Source organism: Channa argus, chromosome 20 (assembly GCF_033026475.1).
Source record: "Channa argus isolate prfri chromosome 20, Channa argus male v1.0, whole genome shotgun sequence".
NCBI lineage: Eukaryota > Metazoa > Chordata > Actinopteri > Anabantiformes > Channidae > Channa > Channa argus.
Window position 1 is genome coordinate 12,543,556 of NC_090216.1, and position 24,593 is coordinate 12,568,148.

Here is a 24,593-nt window from a genome sequence, read left to right on the forward strand (position 1 = left end):
AGAATGAAAACAAACACACTGTCTTGTATAAGTCGTTTAATTAATTTCAACTAGCTTTATCAATAATTTCCTTAAATTCTAAACTAACTTCTAACAAAGAAGTAAAAATGTACGCTTCAGAGTGACAAAATAGTTATAGAAATATGAATTAAATACTGAGCAGACGTTTTTGAGCACAGAAAATCCAATAAATCAGAACATGTGGTATGTTTTACTTACACAATAGCTAATCTAGCAGTCTTCTGCTGAGGAATATCGTGCCTTAAACTTACAGAGATCCAACTGATATTTTCATTCTATTTACAGAAAGCTCTGAGATTAACACATGCCACAAATACTAGGCTGTGACTGTGATCACTGACAGAGGAGTGAACGTGTTAAGTGCCACAGGAACATAAACATTATACAAAAATAAATCAGTTTTAAATAAAATGTGTACATGTTGTTTGAAATGTAGGCTACCATGGCATATGAAATGTTAATCAGTAATCTAAAATGAATCTAAGATACGTCATTTAATAAAAGTAAATGATGTAACAACATGGCAGATGACAAATTTTCATGGTTTTTCAAGGCTAGTGTCAATATTCTGAGACAACACAAATAAGAAGTACTCAGGTCGTGCACTGAAACAACTCTTGCAGCATATTGCTTAAATATTATGACCCGCAAACTGACTGAGGTGAACTATTGAACAGCTGACCTATCGCCTATCAACACCTTAATAAATGACAACAGGTCAGCTGCATTATTATAAGACTTCTCTTAGTCCTTAGGCTACAAGTGTCTCAACTACACATGTGCAAATATAATTCTGAAAAAACTCAATGCAAAGAAACCACCTTGTTATAGTGAAAATAAGCTTCTGCAATTACAAATACCTTAAAAAGAATGCTTCGTTCATTCTATAAGTCTCATAATCAACAATATGTATGATTACAGTGTATTATCTACAATTGAGCTATGTGAGGCATTAAGTACAGTTGAATGAAAAACTTTGTATCCCTTACATTGAAATAGCAAAAAGTAAAAAAAAATAATTTAATCAACATAATACCTAATGCACTTTGACCCTACAGAAATAATGCAAGTTTGCATTCCCCTTGATAAGTTAATTACCTAGAGGGTACTATGATACCTAAAATTAGTTTTTTTCTAAAGCTTTCTAAGTGAGACCAGTACCAACTATGAAGATTGTAATCCAGAAATGGAAGAAACATGGACACACTATTACTCTTCCCACTCTTTTTATACAGTCCTGGAACATTTGTTACTTCTAATGATGAACATTTGTATTAGCTGAAGATGCATTAAATATTATGTTGATTAAAATGTTAATGTTTTACCCTTTTTGCCAATTCAACATAAGAGGATACAAGGTTTTGCTCTTAACAGTAGCAGTTGCTAGGTAGGCAGGGCTTTCTGTGAGGTATTTCATACTACCAGTGCCAGAACATCAACCAAAATAAGGCAAAAAGAACATTTTGAGATCATTCTACAACAAAAGGCCATGTGTTCACTTTTGCATTATTGATTTGTGGGGGGGAAAAAAACACAAGGATCATTAGATAATTCGACAAAAATAATCCAGAGAATCAGCAATTGCACAGTCTTTGTAGAACAAGGACCTGGACAGTGAAGATGAAACTGGTTCTATGTTGTACATCCATAAAGCTCTAGAATGTTTGTAGTAATACTTGTGCTTAGAAGAAACCACACCTTTGTTTAAAAATACATATGCAAAGTATTAGTTTATATATAGTATTTGAAAGAGATAGGGACACAAAAGCAAAAAGGAACCACTTTCATCTCACTGCAATACTTTTATCGACTGCCTTAGACATTTTAAATGTTTGTGGCTGAAGATTAAATTATCAGCAGATAAATATAAAAAAGAAAAAAAAAACATTGTGTTTTACAGCATAACAAGTTCACATTAAACTGCTACCATCGACTTACATTTGAGGCACTGGCACGTCAACATAACTGATGCTTCTCAAAGTTTCAGTATGGATTACAGCATGCACTGCATGTGGAGCTGCAACGAAACACTGGAGTGACAGACAACAGTTACATGAGCTAAGTTATAAGCGTGCTAGAATGGCACAATGCTCAGTTTAGAAACCAATTATCTACAAAGTTTTACACATCAGGTCTGCACCTTTTCAAGGTTCACCCTGAGTGCTGCCTATAACGCACCATCCTTGGCTCATTCAAACCTACCTGTTGAACTCGGTTACAAATCGACTAAAGGAGCTCCTTAAAGGCTACATGAGTTTAAGAAGACCGTTTTTTACAACATTTCTCTCATAGAATATGCACATAAAATAACAGGAAAAAAATTAATAAATACATCCATTTTAGCATATACTCTCACTCAATGTGAATATTATTAGCAATGCAAGTAAATGGTCTGCACTTATGGTATTTACTTATTAATAATATGCTTTCAGTTAATCACCTTGCCACTGACCTTTGGACACACCCAGAGGTATTTGACTTTTATAATAACAGGCTTGCCCAATGTGAAATCCCAAAGGAAAGTGAACAGTCTTTTAACACTGATGACAAAACCAACATATAAGGAATCAGAGATAAATATAGTTTGTATTTTATGTTTTGTTTCCTAAGGAACTTACAGAGGCACTGAACACAATTTTATGTATTAAGAGAGGACAGATCGTTGGTAGTACAGTACTGTCTTGCAAATACATGTTAAATGTTCCTACACGGACCTGCGCTGATTTCTGTTCACTTTGGTTTGTTGGTTTGACATTGAGAAATGAGCTGTGGCCGATGTCATCACCTGCTCAGTGTTCTGGGATCTTGGTGTTCGTGGAAAACATTCAAACCATATTAAAAGCTGACCGATACACTGTTTTTTAAGTTATGTTGCCTTGTGTTGAGGACAGAAGATGGTAGGTCCGTAATGAAATACTACCCCTCTTCAAAGAAGCTTCTGCCAGGACCAAGAAGCACAAGTTTTACAATTACTGATAGAGGGATAAATAATCGATAAATGAGAGGACCACCTGTCCTAAACCTTTATATGTTGTGGAGTAATATTTTAAAGAAAGGAGCCCATGTCTATGTCCATAAATGTGTTACCATCCATACTAAAAGAAGAGTCATAAGCCTGGGTGTTCTGGTGCATCTTCTGATGGTGCCGTAAGTTGGACTTGCTGGAAAAGCTCTTGTTGCACAGCAGACAGGCGAAGGGCTTCTCTTTGGTGTGGATCCGGCGGTGACATATGAGCTGAGTGGACACACGGAACGCCTTTCCACACTCCAGGCACTGATAGCGCTTGGGCTCTGTGTGAATGCGTCGGTGGTTCTTGAGAGCCATCAGATTGGTGAACTCTTTCTGGCAGATGGAGCAGAAGAAAGAACCGGTCTTGTGGCTGTTCTTGTGGTTGAGGAGAGAGCCGGCATGGCGATAAGTGCGGCCACAGTGCTCGCAGACATGGCTCTTTTCCTCTGTCCCGGGAGTATTGTTATTCTTCTGTGAATTAGTGAGGCTTTCTGTAATGTGGGAAAGAGGTGGTGGCACCTGCTTGTCTGTTCCATCCATCCCCATGGTCTGACTAATTCCTGAGTCCCAGCCGAGGGTATTATCTACAGCTTCTCCCACATCTTGTTGATAGGGGCCCTGAGCCCTGTGGTGCATGTCATGATGCTGCTGGTAGCTGGCTGTGTTGGGAAAGGTCTGGTGGCAAAAGCTGCAGACCACGCCCCTTTCCTTGGAGTGCACCTCCATGTGGCTTTGCAGGTGTGCAACTAGACAGAAGGTCTTGCCACACTCGGGGCAGCACTGACGTCTCATCTGCAAATGTATCTGTAGAGTGAGAGGATCAGGAAATGTCTGGAGACACAGGGTGCAGTGGTGGAGGTTTTCAGAGTGAGTTTTTTTATGGTTGAGAAGAGAGCCAGCATGGCGGTAAGAGCGCCCACACAGGTCACACCTGCAGCAAGGATATGGCTGTATTCAATCCCTAATAATGCAACGATAACGCAACCAAGAATATTTATAGCAACAGTAAATTAGTTATGAAGTTGCAAACTTCTGGCACATTCATTTACTAATATGCAACAATCACGTTGTACTATTACTACAACTACTGATATTCAAAGGTTTTTAACATGAAAATTATTGATACAGATATTTTTTTTAAGCAAAAGCAGAACTTACTTACATACTCTGTTCACAACAAAACAGGGACTCACATGAAGCACTTGTCTCCCCTCTCTGATTGCTGGACTCCTCCTCTTGTTGACTTGTCCTGAGGTCTGCAGCAGCGGTGCCTCTTCAGTCCAGACCTGCCCTGGAAGCTCTTTCCACATGCGGGACACCTAAAGTGACCCGGCACCCGGTTATGGACCCTCTGGTGGTTGTGCAGAATACTCGCCAGGCGGAAAGCCTTTCCACACGTGAGACACACGTACTTTTTCTTCTGTGTATGGATGCGGGTATGATTGCGCAGAGCCATGGGGTTTGTGAACGGCTTAGAGCAGAAGGTGCAACTGAAGTGTCCTGTCTTGTGGGTGTTTTTGTGGTTAAGGAGGGATCCGGCATGACGGTAGCTGCGGTTACATATGTTGCATGTGAAAGGCCGCTCCTCCTTATTTGGAGATGTATCTTTCTGTGCATCACAGCTCCCTGAAGGTCCACCACAGCTATGGGCTGCTAGTTGGTCAACAGAGAGAAAAGCCTGCTTACATTCCTTACACTTATAAGATCTAGATTTTAGGCCCCTCCTGCCTGCAGTCACATCCGTTCTGAGGTCTGCACAGACATGAGCTAATAGCTGCTTCTTTCCTCTAAAGCCTTTTCCACAGTTTTGGCAAGAGTGCTTTTTATATGCAAAATGAGTGCGCAAGTGGTTCTTCATTGCTAGTTGATTTGAGTAGGTGTTGTTACAAACAGAACAATAGTATTCACCTGTTTTGTGGGAGTTTCTGTGATTGACTAGACTTCCTGCGTGGCGATATGTACGCCCACACTGGTCACAGGCAAAAGGCCGTTGGTCACTCATGTCCTCTGATTTAACTAGGGTCTCAGAATTTGTTTGCCCTGTTTTCCTTTCAGACAGTTTCTTGCAGTGCTCTGCAGATGTAACAACCTCACTTGCATTTGAAGTTAAGGCCTGCATTCCTCCATGTGACCTAGTTCCATTCATCTGCATGAGGGTCTCAATTTGGTTGTTGAGTTCCCGGATTTTGGCTTGGTTCTCTTTGTGCCTTCTGAGGTGGCTCAATAGCTGCTTCTGAATTTTGAAGGCTTTCCCACACTCATGGCAGGAGTGCCTGAGGGAGGAGACAAGGCATAAATAGGTAATACTGTGTTTGCAAAACACAGAACAGCCTACACAAGTAATTACGTGATGATTGCAAAACATCTTTAACACAGAACAAAAAAATTGTGAATATATTTAATAGACAAAAACTAACTTTTCTGTTTAACAATTATCTTAAAATTTATAATAAATATCAATTTGCAACATGAGTGACAGGTAAAAATTGTACTTGTCAGAGAATGTGCATTCTTGTTTGAACTAACCTCTTAATATCAAAGTGGGACCTCTGATGGTTTTTAAGGGCCAACAGGTTGTAGAAGCGTTTCTGGCAGACGAGGCATCGGAATACACCTGTTTTGTGAGACTTTTTATGGTTAAGGAGTGAGCCAGCGTGTCTGTATGACCGTCCACACTGATCACACTTGTACTGACGGGCTTCAATAACACTAGTTTGTTTGACATGACTCATGTCTTCATTGTGGGCTACTTCATTTACTTTCATTTCCTCTTTAGGTTGTGTCAAAGCTTCTTTCTCCTTAGCTGTGCAACGGTGGTTTTCAAGATGATGGTAACTGGTACAGAACATACCACAGCAGCCACAGATGATACTTTGTGCTTCTTCCGTGCTTCCAGATACACCGCTATGGTTCATATGTAAATCCTTAACACTGTCTATCTGGTCCTTGCTGTGTAAACGCTGATGGGCAATTAAATCCTGCCTATTGGCAAAACTTTCCCCACATGTACTACAGATCATCATCTCCCCAAACTCATCTTTCACTGCCTCGTGGGAGGACATGGAAGAAGGCCCTGAGCTTGCAGGAGTACCATGGGACTGTGTATGCCCACGCAGATGGCTCCTGAGAGCCCTCATACTGGCGTAGCTGTTTCCACATATCGAACATTGATAAAGATCTCCATCATCATCCTCGCCCTCCCCCTCTCCAGTATCATCACATTCTCCGACACCTTTCAGGTCATCGCTGCTCACATTTTCATGGAAATTCTGTTCAAAGTAACTTTGGTCATGGCTACTATTCAGACCATGGAACTCTATATTACTTCCTTGATCACTTTCAACACCATTGCAGTCCTGGATGAATGTTAAATTACCATCATAGTCACTGCTACTAGTTTCATGTTGCTGCTGTAACAGTGGGCAGCTGTGGGACTTGATCCCTGCAATATCTGCAAATGTCTTACCACAGTCTGCACACATATGCCTCTGCATCAGATGTTCATTGTGAGGTAGATGGAATGTCATATCACTGGAAAAGTCCCGATTAAACACATCATGGTACAACCCTCCATTGCTGTGGTTAACTCCATTCTTCTGATTGATACCAAGCACCGGGTGAGCGCCATCATCCTCCTCTTGTGAGGAGAAGCAGCCCTGCTGATTATCTAGAGTGAGAGGCTCTGAGGAAAGCCAATCACCTTCAGTGTTGAGGCTAAAAGATGATGGCTGAGCTTTGTGGACACGAAGGTGACTTTTGAGGGCAGCCAAATGAGGATAACTCTTTCTGCAAATTGAGCACTGGTAAATCCCGACTTGATGTGACCTTTTGTGATTAATGAGGCTGCCAGAGTGCCTGTAACTTTTACCACAGATCTGACACTTGAAGGGACGCTCATCAGAATCTACAGTTGAAGCGTCCTCAATCTCAGTTTCACTGCCAATTTTCTGTGTGTTTGTCAGGGCAGGATTGAGAATGTGTGTGTGAATGATAGGGGGATCTCCCTGAGAGCTACTGGAAGATGGGGTTCTATTATTAGAGCAGTCTGAATACACATGACCATTACTTCTAAATTGCACCTGCGACTGATCAAAAGGACCATGATTATCTATTGATGATACTGAAGGAATATTATTTAGAGGTGATGCATAATAGGTAGACTCAGGTGAAGCAATACTGTTGTCGTACGATATATTATGGTTCTCTGACAAGGCATCTTGAAGCCCAAATGACACAGATGAAGAGTTATGCATTTGTATGTGTTCCTGGAACTCTTCATCACTGGGTAAAAGTACCTGACATAAATGACAGAAATTTACTGGAGCATCCTGGCTCTGAGGTGAAAAATGGTCTAGTGGTGCCCCTGAAAATGATCCACCCAGTGAACTGGGGTCTGTGCCACCTCTTACTTTGTGAGTTCTCTGGTGGCTGTAGAGAGCAGCCATGTTATTGAACAGTTTGAAACATACCGTGCACTCAAACATTCCCACCTGATGAGTCTTTTTATGGTTGGTCAGGCTGCGATGGTGTATATATGATTTGTCACACAAATCACATCTGAAAGGTCGATTTTCTGTATCATCAGAGGTCTCAGCTTGTGCATTATAAACATCCTCTGTCTTGTTCTCAATTAGACTGTTTTCTGCAGAATTCCCCACATTGGCCAAATGCTCACTGAGATGATGTGGGTGATCATTTTCATTTTTATCTGTATCATCGTGCGTGAGACATTCCATGTCGATCATCCTGTATGACTGCTCCTTTGCACGTCTGGCAAGGTGAACCCGCTCATGTGTAGCTAGCTGTGTGGCCAGACGAAAAGCCTTTCCACATTCTGCACATGAGTACTTCTTCTGCGAAGTGTGGCTCCGGATATGACTCTTCAAGGCCAAGGCATTGGAGTTTTCTTTACCACATATGTTACACTGAAAAGAACCCACAGTGTGAGTCTTTTTGTGGTTAGCTAGGCTACCAGCATGCCTATAACCACGTCCACATTCATCACATTTAAATTTGCGCTCTTCCTCTTGTTGAAGGTGAGCATCCATATGCTCGAGTAGACTGGGCATATTGGGACATACCATGCCACACTGTTTGCAAGGAAAACTCGTTGTCCTGCCAGGAGCTTGTACTGCCATTACAACATAACAATTGAAATGGGTGCACCAAAGGCAAAGTGTATAAATATTCAGGGGGGAAATGCATTACATCTCCTTCTTGGTTGTATAGAAAGAGAATAAATCTTAACAATAAGGTCAAATAAGTGTCTGGACTGTGACACAGCAGAGGAGGTTGAGATGCAGTTCCACACAATTAGAAGAGTGACTTGAGATTAGAAGAAGTCAGCAAATTGGGCTGTTGAGGACACAAGAGATGCCAGTTAGAGTTGTAATAAATAGCTAGATAATAGCTACAGATAACTTATCACATTAGTCCTCTGGCAGTTTTTCCTTTAAACAATACACAATATAAACCAAAAATGTTTGTATTCAACAGTGCAAACCGGTACAACACGTCCATATCGTTTCAGTAAACACCAAATTTTTTACATTCGCAAGTGCAGACTAATCAAGTTTAGTAAAGTTCGCTGGAAACCTTAGCCAGGCTTAATTGTCTACATATCTGCACCAGCAGGCAAAGAGAACTAGCTATGTCAATAAACCGGGAGACGCCTCTCTGTAAAGGTTTACTGCCACCGCTGGTACCCATATTCCACATCATAAACTAAAACAGAGTGAACATATTCGTTTTCACAAGGATGCACGATAGACTGGAAAGGCTTACTAAAGTCTAATATTTCTGACAACAGTGAGCTAATGCCAGCTAGTTTTATCAGAGCTAACGTTAGCTAAACAAACATTGCACCAAAACGGCAATACGTCGTTCTAAACTACGCTTAACGTCAGCGAGTGCATTAAAATTAAATACCTTAAGTAGTACTGATTTAATGCAAGCCTCCGAAGATAAATTTTCATTCATTATTCTATATCGTTATTTTTATATAAAGGACAACCTCTTTTTTTTTTCTTCTTCCATCCCCATTTCCACATTGCTCTTGTTGCTAGGAAACAGGAAATGTGCAGCAGAGAAAAGCTTCCCCCTCATAAGTAGCCCGAGGGATTACACTAAAAACTGAGTTAACGGTATTCCAAACGGCCGGTAACTCAGAGTTAGAGCAATGATTTCACAGATTAACACAATTTAATCCTTAAATGTTCATTTCAAAATGATGTCACTTTTCACACCATACCTAAAGGACATTTTCTACTTTAGACACCCAGGTTAGCTCGTCAGGACGTATCACGTTCTGTCACTGACTTGAAAAGTACTGTAGCGTTATATAATGTTTAAAAAAGCCTGGCACTAATATTTAAAAAAAAAATGCTAACTTTGTTTGAGCTACCATGTCTACTGGGGGGTTGCAATACTTTTATTGTGCGCCCTAGCTTGATACTGAAATATATATACATAATTTTTAACCATTAAACGCATTAAAATGTTACACACTTGGCTTGCCGAAAGCTTTCGTCATCATGGTCCTAGAGCCGTCCCCCATCCAGCAGCCAGTCAACAGGAACCACCGTGTCACAGTAAAAGCTGTCGTGCGCCTTGACATTTTCCTGTTTTCCTCTTTTTACTGAGAAACAATTAATGTCCTGATTCAGGTAAGAAAGACGTTTGTTTCTCTAATGCTTTCATGATGCAAAAGTCCTAACGTTGCTAAATCCATCCCGATGGTCATGATGATGATGACACTGTCGAGTGAATTGATGCAGCCGGTCCTAAAGCCAGCCATTTTGAGATACTGGAAATGTATATGCATAGCAAGCTAGCAAAGAAGGAATGCTTACATATTATATCCAGTTGAAACTCTATCGCACTAGCCTGTGAACTTTGATCCTTGTCTCCGATGGGACACATGTCAGTTATTTGTACACAGCCTCTCTGTCTTTGCACCGTCAACTTCCTCTGGCATTAACGTGGTTAGCTCATTGTCCCTGAGGTCCTAATGCCAGCCATTTTGTGATTTAATACACACTCACATACTTCTTTTATTGTATTATTATCCTGTTTTTTTTTATGATCCATCATCAGCCTGTCACTCACAATCTGCTTTGCTAATTTGTATGTCACATATGATGCATGCAGCCTGTCTGTGAAACAGTCTTCCAGTTTTATATCTGTTTCCTGCTGACTTTGGTTTATCAGCTTTATTGGTGTGATTGCTGTATGCTAATAATAAAATAACAATATAAACATGAACAAAAAACAACTATAAAATAATTCCAACTTTCAACTGTATTGCCAGAATATTGTGATTACTTTTCTTGTTGATAACTTATGCTGTATTTTTATTAAAATAGTAATTTTTTGAATGATGGTAAACGGGGTGAGTTTGTAAATATATTGTGAATATCTCCTATAAATGGGGAAGTACTGAAACTTGGTATACATCTACCTCATGCCAAAATACTTCACATATTTGAATATGGTCCCGACAGCGCCACCATATAACGAATTATAGAAGTTATTATGCTTTAACTAATAATTACTGAGCTGTAAGTACTAGAGTATTTTTAGTGGATTTCTTAAATTATAAGGAAATTTAGTAATCTGGACCACATACTAATGTCTAACTCTCTTCTCTACCATTTTTATTTATTTTTTCATAATGTTTTGATCTTTCTTTTTCAAATTTAATCCAAACTTCCTACAATCTGGGACCTAGTGTATTTGGACCCCCCGGGAGAAAGAAGTACCTTTGATTCAGCAAATTGCTTTATTGTTCTTTAGCTATTGGCTGTTCAATATTAAGTGGGTGGGCACTATGGGATTCCAGTGGCATAAATCTTTTACAGAAATACCTGCCTTAACCAAATTTTGGATACAAGTGAAGGACACTACACGGAAGTAATCATTACAGTGTCATGCAGTGTTGCCACTAAAAGGTGCTACAGGCGATGGTACAACTTTTATCGTTGTATCTACAAGCCCAATTGGAAACCCAAAGTTGGAAAGATCAGTGAAATATAAATAAAAACAGATTGCAATGATTTGCAAATCTCACCAACCTATATTTTATTCACAATAGAACATAAACATCAAAGATGTTGAAAATCAGATATTTTAACATTTCATGGAAAATATCAGCTCATTTTAAATTTGATGGCAACAGCACATCTCAAAAAAGTTGGAAGAAGCTGATGTTTACTACTGTGTAGCATCCCCTCTTCTTTTAGCAACAGCTGCTCAACAGTCCTGGGCCATTGTTGCTACATTTTTTTGTTTTATGATGTGCCAAATGTTTTTTATTGGTGAAAGGCCTGGACTGCAGGCAGGCCAGTTCAGCACCCTGACTCTTCTCCTGTGAAGCCATGCTGTTGTTATGAATGCAGTACTTGATTTAGCATTGTCTTTATGAAATATGCAAGGCGTTCCCTGAAAGAGACATTGTCTGGATGGGAGCATATGTTTCTCTAAAACCTCTATGTACCTTTTAGCATTGATGGTGCCTTTCCAGATGTGTAAGCTGCCCAGACCATGGGCACTAATGCAGCCCCATAACATCAGAGACGCAAGCTTTTGAACTCTGATAACAAGCTAGATGGTCCCTCTTATCTTTAATCCACAGGACATGGGATCCAAAATGAATTTCAAATTTTAATTAATCTGACAACAGAACAGTTTTCCACGAGCTTCCATGAGCTTTGGCCCAGAGAAAATGGCACAGTTTCTGGATTGTGTTCACACAATCAGCTTTAACTTACATTTGTGGATTGTACAGTGAACTGTGTTCACACACAGGTATTTCTGGAAGTGTCTCTGAGCTCATGCAGTGATGTCAAGTAGAGAATCATGCCTGCTTTTAATGCAGTGCTACCTGAGGGCCCGTAAATTACATGCATCCAGTTTTGACCTTTTGCCTTGTGCACAGAGATTCCTCCTGATTCTCTGAATCTTTTGATGATATTATATAATGTAGATTTATAGGATTTTTATGTTGAAGAACAATTTTTCTGAAATTTTTTGACAACTGGTCTACTCACTTCCATTTACAGACAATTGTTAAAAGAAGAGGGGATGCTACGCAATGGTAAACATCACCCTCTTCCAACTTTTTTGAAATGTGTTGCTGCCATCAAATTCCAAATGAGCTAAGGTAGTTTTCACATCTTCCCAACTTTTTTGGAATTGGGGTTGTTAAAAAAACAAAACAACAAAACTACAAATGTCAGGGTAATGAAACCGGGTACAGAGCTACTTCATGATAAGCTGCTTCACATACAGAAAATTGGCAGCTGCCACACTGCCATGTGTCCATTTACAGAACTGGCATTGTGCAAATATTTTTCTTTCATCCGTATCTACTTCCAAATTGTTCAATACTTAAAATCTCCCAACAGCAAAAGCTGCAACCAGCAATAGCAGCTTCCTTTTAGCAATAACATACATTTTATTCAGGAAATGCCAATTCTAGTTAATAACATTTGTTTAAATAAAATCCCTTTGCAGATTTTAGGATGGCCCTTCCTCAGCCTGGCAGCCCACCTCTTGTGGACGAATACACCCCTCCTGTGCAAGATGAAGAGAACCAACAAAAGGAAGAGGTGGTGAGGGATCAGCCTGCAAAGAAACGTGGCAGAGGAAGGCCTCCAAAAGCCAAACCTTCCTTCAAATGCTCTACATGCACCGAGGCTTTCAGGAGTCTGTCAGCTCTGCGGAGCCACAAGCTTTCAGCACATGTAAAAGATCATCAGCAGCAATACTCTTGTTCTCATTGTACCAAAACATTCTCCAGTAAGGCTCAGCTAGCAAAACATGTGCGTACGCATTCGGTCCAGCGCCCATTTCAGTGTCCTGACTGTCACAAGGCTTACAAGACGCCCACAGAGCTGCGCAACCATAGCCGCTCTCATACCGGAGAGAAACCTTTTGTATGCACCGAGTGTGGTAAGGCCTTCATGCAGGCTATATGCCTGAGGATCCACATGACGCAGCACAGTGGAGAGCGTCCTCACTCTTGTCGTCAGTGCGCTAAGAGCTATCCCACCCTGTCTAAACTGAAGGTGCACATTCGCTCTCACACTGGGGAGAAGCCATACTTCTGTGCTGAGTGCGGTAAGAGTTTTGCCGACCCATCTGTTTTTAGAAAACACAGAAGAAACCACCAGGGCCATCGGCCTTATGCCTGTGATGAGTGTGGGAAAACATACACGGAGCTGAAGGACCTAAAAAACCATGAGCGCTCCCACACAGGAGAAAAGCCATACCTGTGCTCAGACTGTGGCAAAGCTTTCTCCCGCTCCTCCTCTCTGGCCTGCCATCAGCGCATTCACTCCCAGAATAAACCCTATCAGTGTGACCAGTGTGGCAAAGGCTTCACTCAGCTATCCTCCTACCAGTCGCATCTCCGCACTCACTCTGGTGAGAAGCCATTTCTCTGTCCACAATGTGGCAAGATGTTTTCTGATCCATCCAGTTTTCGTCGACATCAGCGAGCACACTTGGGTTTTAAGCCCTATCCCTGTGATAAGTGTTCCAAGAGGTTCAGGCAGCCGGCTGATTTGGCCGTGCATGAACGTGTTCACTCTGGAGAGCGGCCTTACAAATGCCAGAGCTGTGACAAGGCCTTTGTAGCATCCTGGGATCTGCGGCGCCACATGCTTGTCCACACAGGTCTAAGGCCCTTTTCATGCTCTGAGTGCGACAAGTCATTTGCTGAGCGCTCCAGCCTTAACAAGCACCGGCGTGTGCACTCTGGAGAGAGGCCTTTCAAATGTGAGGAGTGTTTGAAGTCATTTGTTGTGTCCTCAAGCCTGCGCAAACATGAGAGAACTCACCTAGCTGAGCAGTCTGAGCATCAGCAGCAGCAGCAGCAGCAACAACAGGAGACAGAGGCCGAATCAGCCTCAGGCTTTACTGCCCACACAGCTCAGCCTCAATTCTCCTGTAGACACTGTGATGCTACATTTGGGAGCTGGGATGAAGTTCAGGCCCACGAAAACCTTCATTCCATTGAGTCCGCTCCTTCGACTGTTGCCAAAATTGTGCCACTGGGCTCACATGTCTGTGAAACCTGTCAGGCGGAGTTTGCGCAGTTGGCAGACTTACAGGAGCACGAGAAGCAGCATCCCAAGCCGAGGCCTCATGTCTGCAGCAGCTGCGGCAAAGGCTTCCTCAACAAATCTGGTCTGCGTAAACACCAGAAGATTCACTCGACCAACAAACCTCACAGCTGCCCCCACTGTGGCAAAGCCTTTTTGTTTGCCGCCTACCTTCGCAAGCACTTGCGAACTCATGCTGATGCTGCCCCGGCTGCAGCACAACTTGGAGACTTAAACATTATTCACACAGACCCACTCCCTTCTCCTCCACCCCCCAGTGAGGTTTCCCCTTCCACTGTTGAACCTAGTGCCATATCCCTGACTGTTCCAGTGACTGTACCTGTGACAGCTTTTCAGACTCTGCCAGAATACTTGGTCAAAGAAGAGGGACTTTAAGTTTTATTTACTCATTTGGAACTTAATTTCCACAAAGTAATTAGCCTTAAATATTTCAATGAAAAAATAATCAAAATTTAGTTTCTTTCATGTAAATTTTGAGCACTTTTCTGCTATTTATACGCTTTTTAGCAAACTTTGTCTGTTAGTATTGTACTATAAAATTGTATTATCTGTCGAAACCTTATCATAAAAAGTACTGTTGTAAACACGTATACGCCGATCACTGTAATATCTTACGTAAAATATTGTGATTTCTGGAAACAGGTTTTTATTAAGCATTTTCAATAATAGGTTGTTTTATATTCTTTTAAATTTTGACATTTTCTTAAAAAAATATTTAACATTTACTGTGTAATTATTTAATCATTATCATATTATAAAATTATGGTGTAAAATTGAATGCTATTTGGAAACTTTTAATAAGGGGGATTCAATTTTTATACAAATAAAAATGTGTAAATGTAGTAATCTTTATTTTCTTTTGCATGTGCAGTAAGTCTTCTGTATAAGCATGTTAAATGATGAAGAGGGAGATGTCTTGTCTCCCTCATCATCATTTAAGTAAAAGTAATGTTAGGTTAAGTCAACACATTATCTGACTAACTAAACTAACACAAACTGTACATTAAGTACGCTGATATATCCTCCTTTGAGGTAAGATATTATTTTACACTTTATTCCCACTATTGACAATTAACGGGGAAAAATAACTTTGACAGTATACAGTTGTGTGTTTGTTGTGACATTTGCAAATAAACAGTTTTTGTGAGTGTTTTTATTGTAAAATTATGGACTGAGTATATGAGTGCACATACGTGACACGTGGTGGTTATTAGACAAATGGACAAATTCATAGAACACATGCACATCCTCACTGCAACCTTCATAGAAGACAAAATATAAAGATTCTTTTCAAAACATTGCACAGACTTATGAACATTTTGTCAAATTTAAATCAAACATTTAAAAATTTCAAAGCTTACAGTCACCTTAAATACAAAAAGACTGCAGACACTTCTTTTAATCTAGTCTTTACAACTGTCAAATTATTATAATCAAGTATACATATAAATACAATATATATTTGCAAAAAGTATATTCTGCTTAATATGTATTCACAATTTAAGCAGTTTTTCTGGTTCCTTTGGCATCTTGTGCATTTGTGTGCTGACCATCTTCCTGGCTGAGCCACCCCTCACCAAGCTGGATGGAGGGGCAATGGGGACAGTATCTGCAACACTGCTTGCTATGATAGACATTCTCACAGACCTATAATGTCGGCCAGGAGGTTCATCTTTTCCCTGAATATTCTTTCTGTCCTGCCTGTGGAGCTGGAGGGTCACGGCAAAGAGGAGGCTCGGGTTGTGTCTTCAGACTTCCCGGGCAAGATGGCTCTCCACAGAGACAGAGGCATTGCTGGCTTCCACCTGTTAAGCATCACTGAATCTTGGTTTATTTATGTCCTGCTTTATTGTATTCTGCCAACCCTGAAACATTATGCAAACAGATGTACATTTGATATCTGCTCTGAGTTTCGGGTTTGTGTTGTGAATGGTGCCCCGGAGAAACGTACTGTTTCCTCTTCTATCTCAGCCATCATTCATTATTATATTCAGTCTAAATTGTATATATGCCATTTCTCATTACCTTTGCTACTTTTAAAGGCTGAAATAAGCCCACCAAAGGTCCTGGGTGTTAAATGCATGATGGTATTTTCCTGGGTTTACATCAGTAAAAAACCAATAGGGACGGTGTCAAATACACTAGCACGTGCATTGTTAAACGCCTGAAGTTTTTATATGTAACACTAAAAGGAACATCTTAAAGCTTAAAGCTAAAGTTTTATGATGCACTTGCTGTGTTTAGAGGCGATCTACAGTACTAAAGTATTCATACATTGTCAAGTTTTAAAAGGATATTAATGTAGGAAGATAATAAAAATCATGGTCATTTGTGGTTTGAGTTGGTTCCAAAAAAGTTAAAGTTTGAGGCAGACAGTTTTCCAGGTTTTTGTTTATTCTTCCGTGAAATTGTCTTCCTGTTTATGTGCTTCATGGTGTAGAGCAGCACTGCACCAGCATCTGTTAGAGACTGGTAGGAAGAGGACATGGAAGAATTATTAGAGAAAGTTAAACTAAATAGACAGTGCAGTATATATCCTAGTAGTCTGCAGTGTGAGACCATAACATGAATTACCTGTGAATCTGAAGTGACACATCTTCTCTAGAAAACACAAAAACAGTTAAGAGTTAGGTGTGGGGAGTTAAGTGAGGCACTGAATTAAAAAAAGTACAGTACAAACTCACCCTTGTGAGGTTATTTATGTTGTTGTATATTGGCTCCATGGTTTTCACCCACTCTTGGTATATCTCTCTTTCCTCTGTACTGCGATTATGGTGTCTGCAAAAAGACACGGCTTAAAAAATGCCGAAAAGCACCATGTATTCATACACATTTTGTCTTTTTACTAATGGTCCAACACTGAGAGTAAAGAATACCTTTCTTTAAATTCTTCAGAAAGATTACATTTCAAATTAACATATTTAACAGAAAAATGATTATGTAAATCAATATATATAATGTATAGTTTGATTTAGTTTTTTTTAAGCAATTCACAATCTGCTCCTATGATCCTGTCTTTCAGTGCACTGTCCTTTAAATTCACATTTTTCTTTTTGATAGTTAAATATTTTCATACTTCTTGTTTTTCCATTTTACCTGTAAAATAAATGGCCGTGTTTTCCACTTGTACTAAATGATTATAGATCCAACCCTCACTCGATCTAACCATTTTCAGACTTAAACATAGTAATTATACACATTGCCCACACTACTGCTGCCTGTCAGTCCTCCATCCCTTCTTAATCTCACATTGCTCTCTCGATCAGCTTCCTTTGCAGCTCTCCCTCCTTTCTGGCGTCGAGGAAGCGGCCTCTGACAGCCAGAGCGGCGCTAGCCTGTGACGAGTTGAGCTGAATGATGGCCAGAGATAGAGAGGACAGGACTGCCAAACTGAGGAGACAAACCTTTATCTTAAAACAGCTCCAGAGCATTTACAGTTTCAACTTTGTCATTATGATACTGTGCAAACACTCAGCATTCACTCTGTGACTGTTCACACAATGAGTTTCATGACCTTCATTAGATTTATAAAGCAGGCAGATTTGTTTGAGAAGTTATTTTACTGTGTAGTTGAATTTAGAATGGATGAGATGTTATTTGCACTGAATAATTCTGCATGATATAAATGCCCAAATATATCTCAGCAATCACTAGGATTTTATCAATAGGGATCCTTGGATTTTCAGAAATGCTTTGCCTAAAGGTTTACTGAGATTGTTAAAAAAAAAATCATCATCTAATCAGTTGTTATCCTGAGGGTGAGAGAGCCTTGTTTATTAAAGATGTCACAAGATAATGACTTTTTTAACGCTTAGAGTGAGGCTACAACCATTCAAGAAGCACAGTATCTGTTTATGGTCATGTCACAACACAGAAGTGAGTGAAGTATCATGACTCTGGACATATTCTTATTACCTGTCATTAGTAACATATCGGTCTGTAGTTATCACTCTGAGCATTCTCTGTCCATTCATCAGCTTGTATCGCATCTGCAGCTGAATGGACACACGGCTACCAGAGCATGGAGCTGGCACTAAAAAGAAGCACAGAACGAGCAGTCAAGCATTAATCATAATTGTAGTAGTTTAAAAAATAAAAACAGTTATGATAGTCTCCGTAAAAGGATGTGTGACAAATGGCTTGATCTTTCAGATGCTCCTCAGTTGATATAGCTGTCTAATATAAGACAGAGGTTTTTGGCTGCACGTTGTTGTAGATATTAGTGGGCCACTCATTAAAATTCATCTAGGCACCATGAATATCTGTGCTTCAATTTTTAAATTTATCCTCTCATGAAAAGACTGACATCCCTAAAGCTCTTGAGCAGCTAATAAGTTCAGCTTCGTTAATTTTCAATTTTAGTTTACCCAAAGCAGTTACTGACAGACTGGTAGTATTTCTTTATTTCCATTGGCAGTTTCTGCAGTTTCACCCTTACAAAATCACAAGTCCTAGTGACATGTGCATGGAAACCCATGAGTGGAAAAACATGGATTTCTTTTGTTGCCTAACAGCTTTTTTTACTTGGCCAGATTTTTCCTGTTTTTTTATAACTACAGCTTTGTTAGTTGTTGTTTGAAGCTGTAATAACTCTGGCTACCTCTCAGAGGACAAGATGTTTTTTTCTCTTTTACCTATCTCAGCTTGAGTCTTCAGGTTTTTTAGTTTGGCAACAACAGTAATCCCCATCTTCCAACACCTGGCAGCCTACCACACCACTGCCTGTGATATTTCTATGAAAGGCGGCTGTCTGCAGCTGAAACTGTTAAAAGGACCAAAAACTATCAGTGATGGCACACCAGTATTTCCTCACCTCCTGCGTCCTGTTCACAGGCTCCAAACTGGAAGGTGATCTCTGTATCAGGATCCACGTTCCCAATCTCTCTGGTGGCTTTGTTTCCTGCCTCCTTCTCTCCTCTCATACACCTGCAGCAAAGGACAACATCAGTCAGTGTCGTGGAGCTTGTTATTGATCCAATTTAAAGTACTTCCAAGCTTTCATGCACCAAGAATCTAGACAATGAAGCATTCAGGAATATCATTTATGGAACAAATACTGATATACTGTGCAGCTCTTACAGTGATTTGGGCAGCAGTAGTGTTACACTACAGTGTGTAGCTATGATTCTGTTTTCAATAATCTGTTCAAACTCTGGATGCAGCCTCTTGGGACTTGCTATTACCACCTTGAGGAGAGGACACAGACAACATGAGAAATACAAGATTGGATGATTGACACATATAATAACAAGTAACATGGCTTCACACTGTCTCGTACTTTCCCTCTAGTGCGATCAGCGAGTTTTCCCAGCTCATCCAGCCTGCAGTCTGTTCCCTCTATGGACAGAACTGACACTGTCACACTAATGAAGGAAAAATAGATCAGCTGAGCAACAAGAGTCCTCCTTCATGATTCAACAAACCCTATATAATATAATATAATAGCTTCGAAAACATGTTTGATGGTTGATAATGATCAGGTTAGCTGTACAAACCCCTGATTGGCAGCATATTCCCCCAGCTCTTGGTAGAAGATGGTAGATGAGAGGAGTGTGCGAGCATCATTGTCCTCCACCTCCAGGTTTCCTAAATCTGTATTGGCCTTCCCATCTGTACAGATAATCACCTTCGAGATCATCAGGAATAGCAAAAAAAAAAAAAAAAAAAAAAAAAAATATATATATATATATATATATATATACACATACATATATATACATACATACATATATACATATATATACATACATATATATATACACATACATACATACATACATACATACATACATACATACATACATACATACATACATACATACATACATACATACATACATATATACATATATATATGTGTGTGTATATATATATATATATATATATATATATATATATATATATATATATATATATATGTGTGTGTGTGTGTGTGTGTGTGTGTGTGTGTGTGTGTGTGTGTGTGTGTGTGTGTGTGTGTATATATATATATATACAGTATGGGCTGAACCAATATAAATACATTGATAAGAGCTGTCTTATATCTATAACTGAAAAGCCACACTAACCTTTGAGCCTGGCTGTCTGGAGGCCATTGCAATAGCCAGGAGAGCAGCTGGACCCAGAGCTGTGGTCCCTGTTTCAGCTAATCTTTTTAAAACGTTGAATCAAGAAGATATGTTTGTTATGTGAACATACAACACACATTATCATCCAATAAAACACAAGAAACTCAAACATTTATTCAATCTCTGTTTATCTTCTCACTCCATAACTTGTTTCTGCAAGAGGTCCTTGATCTGTGAGAGTGGAGGTGGACTGGGGAACCCAGCTGCAGCTTCTTTTAGATAATCTGTGTCAGACAATTTAGCACCCTCCAGCAATTGTTTTGCACAATTCTCATATCCATACATTGTCACCTGGTAACAACAAAGGGTAAAGAAAAGGAACAGCAACAAAATAGTCAGATATAAACTTAATATAGGGAAAAACAGTAGATAAGAATATTTAAGAACACTAGGAGAAATTGAATATTGGTTGTCTGTTAAGCCAAAAGATGATATATGTACCTGATAGTTGAAGGTAATAAGCCCCACTCTTGTGTCAGGTTGTTGTTCACTCAGTGTCTGAACACACTGCAACACAGCTTCCTGGACAAACTGGTTTAAATAACACCATGTCTCTCACTGGTAGTGATCTTTGCAGTACAGTAGCTATGGACACCTGTTATTGTTGTCATACTCTAAATTGTGGCCGAATATATGCACATTTTAAACACACTTTCAGTCTCAGAAAGTTGAAAGGAGAAGAAAAACTCACCTGGAGTCTGGATTTGTGGACAATGTGTCCCCCCATTGACACCTTGAAAACCACAGAATTTGACAATACTAGTTGAATTTGTGATTGTCAGCCAAGAGTGAAAAGATGAGTGTCAGTGTTTTTACCTGGGAGGTGATGCACATGGAGCCTGAAATATCGATGCAGAATATCAGCAGAGCGTCAGCAGCACAAAGACACTTTTCATCAGGGTTAAGCAAAAAAAGACCATCCTGGTAACCACTTAGAGGACGCTGTGGTGCACCCGGAGGACTCAAGTCAAAGGGCTGACAGAAGCTACACCCATTAACCTGCAGGTCAACACAAAGACAGAACATTACACCGCCTGCAGTCTCAGTCAATTGAAGCATTCCTAATCATCCATTTTTTAAAGTAATAATGCCTCAAAAGGTTTGCTCTATGTATCACATCAGAGATTATACTGATTTAATATACGTATTAATACTTAAAATCAGTGACTCCTAATTGTGTTAGTATTTTGTTAGTATTTTTTTAATGCAGGTCAGCATGTATTTACCACATTGTCATAGTAGGAGTCCAGCACTGAGCCACATTGGGAGCAGGAGCTGGGTTCTCCTTTCATTAGCTGCACTGGAAACGTGAAATCATCCAGAAACATTGTATGGAAGCAAGACTCAAACAACATAGCTGATAATAAAGTGTTTATGGTAAAGAAAAGTTTACTGACCTTTTTCCTCTGAGAGTAATTTACCTAAACTGACAAGAACCACATTTGGATTTCCTGGAAGAGGCTCCTTATCTGGAGCTCCTGAGTTGGGAATAACATCAGCAATGTGTCTTACGTTGGTGTGTTTTCACAGCTTACAATTTAATTGTTTCTATATTTACCTTCACAAGTAGACGACTGAGAAAGTGATGAGGCTGATTTTTGAGACGATGAAGCAGGTGAGTGGGACGAGGGCAACACCAACACGTACTCTGGAACTGAACTCATAAATGAGGGTCTCGGTGGGAGAGGTGGGGCTGGGGTTTGAGATCAGAGAAGAAGAAACTTAGAGGATCTGTTTGTTCCCTCAACTATCAGCTTTAAATCTGGCCTACACTATTTCTTATAAAGTTAAAAGTCAATCTAAAAAGAAAAATCAATGAGAGGTGTTTACCTGGTGTCCTGGCATGCACACTGTTGGGATCAGCTGCCAGTTTCACCTCACCGAAAGTTGTTTCCGGTGTGCTGTATGAGTAGTTTGGGTCCCAGGAATGAGCATTTAAGTCTGGCTCCATTATTGGCAGATCATAGGTTAATATCTGGTTTTTGTCAAATGATGAGCTGTGAGAGGATGACTGGCTGTTTGCTGCAGGTCTCATGTGTGGTGGGAGAAGGGCTGCAGATAGGAGCAGAGTGAGCGGTCATTCGTCATTTATAATAAAATGCAAAATAAAAATAAAAAAAGTCACCAAACACACAGTGATCTTTCTCCTGCAGCTCTGTCTCCTTCTAGTATGTTGATAAAACTACAGTCTTTACAAAAACGCTAGTCACTACATTAGATCAATATCTTCACTGATACTGTTTGGATAAGAACAACAAATGTATTTTCTTTGCCAATGTACTTATAAAAAAGTGTTTTTTTGCAGTTTTCAAATGTTTATAAAAAGAGCACTGTTATCATAATCAATGTATTCCACCATGAGTAAAAAAATGTGAATCAGGAAAGGTTGATGGGATGTATTCCTAAATCCTAGCTAAAAGTGTTTGTTAGAACATTTATGCTTTTAACAACAGAGCTGGATGTGAAGATGACAAGATGACTCTTAGTGAAAAGAGAGAGAGAGAAAGAGCAGTGCCCTTCACTATTATCACTGCTGAGGAGCCCTTGTGCAAAGCCCTAAACCTTAAATTAGGCGACTTCTAGGAGTGAATATGTGAAGGAAGAGGAATTTGGGGGTGAATGACTCCCTTAATTAGAGACTTTTAGAGAGTGTTATAGGACATAAACCTGTTTGGCCAAATGTTTACATTTACATATTGCCACATTCACACTACCTGTCTTTCGAGGAGGTGTTGTCTGTGGAGACATTGTACTCTTGGAATTTGCTGCCTCCATTTTTTGGTGAAACTCTGCATTTTCATGGAAGGGTGTGGGCTTTGTGACCTTCTTCACGTCGCTGCTCTTTTCAATCTTGGGGGAAGATAAGGGCGAACATTTCAATTTGGTTTCTGCAGAGTTTTTTGGAGGGGAAGGGGGAGTATTGCGAGGACGGATCCAGTTAACAGGAGGCATGAGCGCTAAAAGACAAAAATATAAGAGGAAAAATGCATAAAGTGGCAGTTAGTTTAATTTCCCACAAGATAAATGTGAGCACAGGCAAACAACTGGTGCAGCGATGACCTTTGTGCTGTGAAGAAAATGTGACTCAGGTTGCAGATGGCTTTTTTTTTTTTTTTTTTGGAGCAAAGCAAAGTAATGTGAAAGAAATATCTCTGTGAAGATAGAAAGGTTGCGTGTGTCACTGATTGTATAATACATAATGGTACTTAACCAAGCAATCACCTGTAAAGCTATGACGCAAGAAAAATCCACCTACAGATTCTTTTTGATACATATGACCAACTGTTGATAGTTCAGAAAAGTAGTTATTTTGCCATTCAGACTGAAATAATACTTTAGTTATTGACCTTCTATATTTCCCGCAATGCCTTTTGACATCTGACAGGGATTGAACAAGATCAAGGGTGACGTATTAGTGATGCAAAGCAATGCAGAGAAAGAGACTCGGGACTCTTTGATAAATTTATGAACAAAGAATCTTTCCTGTTCTCACATGAGTGTTAGTGTATACATGTTATTCACATGATTTTTCTATCTCATGTATGAGAGTGTTTGCAAGTGACACCTGAACGTTTAATTGCATTGCGGTTGAATCGATCCCCTTCCTTCTGACTCACTGATGGTGCTACGTAAACAAAGCCACAAGCAAATTCCATTGTGACTCTGTCTTCCTGTGAAAGGAAGGACATGGTGATCAAAACACCTCATAACACATAAAAGCAGTAACTCTCATGATAAAGTGTAATTAAAAGAATTAACAATTAAAATCTCATTGGAAGTAATAATAAATAGTCAAAGTACAATCTTCAATAAGGAGCATGTAACACATTGGGTAACATGTTGACAGGCCTTAAAGGAAGTGCTCCAACAATAAACTTCAACCAGCCAACAAGTATGGACCACATTCTGAGTTTTAATTAAACAATATGAAACATACTTACATGCAGAGTCCTCGTAATGTTGAACAAACACTATGACCATAGTCCGAGAAATGTTTCAACTACTGCATGAGGCCATTCGTTCAAATCTTGTCAAACTGGTTTGCCTTCTCCAAGAGTCTCCTGTGATACCAGAGTGTTGAGTGCACAAAGCTGCCCAGCTGATTAGTCACAGATTAACTCTGGCTAAACATTAATGAATGTAAATAAAAATGTAGGATGAACCAAAGCTGAGAAACAAGGCAATAAAATGTTAACAGTCAATGTAGATAATAATTTTCAAAATAAAGGAACATATTTTACTATCATGTAAAATTCTTTCAAAGGATATTTGTTTGTTTTTATATTAGCAGGTGTTGATTCGTGTATT

General features: G+C 39.7%; 4 protein-coding genes across 9 annotated transcripts; 2 read left to right on the forward strand and 2 right to left on the reverse strand.

Moving 5' to 3' along the window:
* Positions 1-21: 21 nt before the first annotated feature.
* znf646 (zinc finger protein 646) lies at positions 22-10,723 on the reverse strand. 5 transcript variants are annotated; one of them, XM_067487486.1, is made up of 4 exons: positions 9,883-10,723; positions 5,558-8,386; positions 4,225-5,304; positions 22-3,962 (listed from the first exon to the last, which is right to left on the reverse strand). In XM_067487486.1, exons 2-4 carry the CDS (start codon positions 8,167-8,169, stop codon positions 3,068-3,070), a joined length of 4,587 nt encoding a protein of 1,528 aa, XP_067343587.1. In that variant the 5' UTR covers positions 8,170-8,386; positions 9,883-10,723; the 3' UTR covers positions 22-3,067. The 5 variants fall into 5 exon arrangements, with proteins under 5 accessions (XP_067343587.1, XP_067343584.1, XP_067343586.1 ...); XM_067487483.1 differs by lacking the exon at positions 9,883-10,723 and adding an exon at positions 9,539-9,677; XM_067487485.1 differs by lacking the exon at positions 9,883-10,723 and adding an exon at positions 9,045-9,119.
* Positions 9,551-15,309, forward strand: znf668 (zinc finger protein 668). Its single transcript, XM_067487490.1, has 2 exons — positions 9,551-9,696; positions 12,545-15,309. Exon 2 carries the CDS (start codon positions 12,553-12,555, stop codon positions 14,530-14,532), a length of 1,980 nt encoding a protein of 659 aa, XP_067343591.1. The 5' UTR covers positions 9,551-9,696; positions 12,545-12,552; the 3' UTR covers positions 14,533-15,309.
* gjz1 (gap junction protein zeta 1) lies at positions 15,047-16,420 on the forward strand. The gene is given in 4 exon segments (XM_067489102.1): positions 15,047-15,096; positions 15,666-15,742; positions 15,745-16,159; positions 16,402-16,420. Coding segments are annotated over 4 exon segments (561 nt in total).
* On the reverse strand, positions 16,109-24,385 carry LOC137105372 (circularly permutated Ras protein 1-like). 2 transcript variants are annotated; one of them, XM_067487489.1, is made up of 21 exons: positions 24,227-24,385; positions 23,851-23,956; positions 23,000-23,242; positions 22,116-22,337; positions 21,844-21,978; positions 21,683-21,763; positions 21,512-21,585; positions 21,102-21,284; positions 20,977-21,018; positions 20,727-20,816; positions 20,425-20,576; positions 20,226-20,307; positions 19,653-19,783; positions 19,436-19,520; positions 19,237-19,343; positions 18,971-19,083; positions 18,073-18,190; positions 17,407-17,547; positions 16,842-16,935; positions 16,732-16,753; positions 16,109-16,626 (listed from the first exon to the last, which is right to left on the reverse strand). In XM_067487489.1, the coding sequence occupies exons 2-21, from the start codon at positions 23,939-23,941 to the stop codon at positions 16,550-16,552; spliced, it is 2,283 nt and encodes a 760-aa protein (XP_067343590.1). In that variant the 5' UTR covers positions 23,942-23,956; positions 24,227-24,385; the 3' UTR covers positions 16,109-16,549. The 2 variants fall into 2 exon arrangements, with proteins under 2 accessions (XP_067343590.1, XP_067343589.1); XM_067487488.1 differs by having other exon boundaries at positions 16,732-16,758.
* Between the last annotated feature and the right edge of the window lie 208 nt (positions 24,386-24,593).

Coding starts and splice junctions, on each gene's coding strand:
- LOC137105372 (XM_067487488.1), bottom strand. CDS start 23,941: ATGGAATTTGCTTGTGGCTTTGTTTACGTAGCACCATCAGTGAGTCAG. Junction 21,979..22,115: donor TGTGCATGCCAGGACACCAG/GTAAACACCTCT, acceptor CTCAAACCCCAG/CCCCACCTCTCCCACCGAGA. Junction 19,784..20,225: donor CCAGACAGCCAGGCTCAAAG/GTTAGTGTGGCT, acceptor ATGATCTCGAAG/GTGATTATCTGTACAGATGG.
- znf668 (XM_067487490.1), top strand. CDS start 12,553: ATGGCCCTTCCTCAGCCTGGCAGCCCACCTCTTGTGGACGAATACACC.
- znf646 (XM_067487486.1), bottom strand. CDS start 8,169: ATGGCAGTACAAGCTCCTGGCAGGACAACGAGTTTTCCTTGCAAACAG. Junction 5,305..5,557: donor TCCCACTTTGATATTAAGAG/GTTAGTTCAAAC, acceptor CTCCTCCCTCAG/GCACTCCTGCCATGAGTGTG. Junction 3,963..4,224: donor AGGGGAGACAAGTGCTTCAT/GTGAGTCCCTGT, acceptor TCCTTGCTGCAG/GTGTGACCTGTGTGGGCGCT.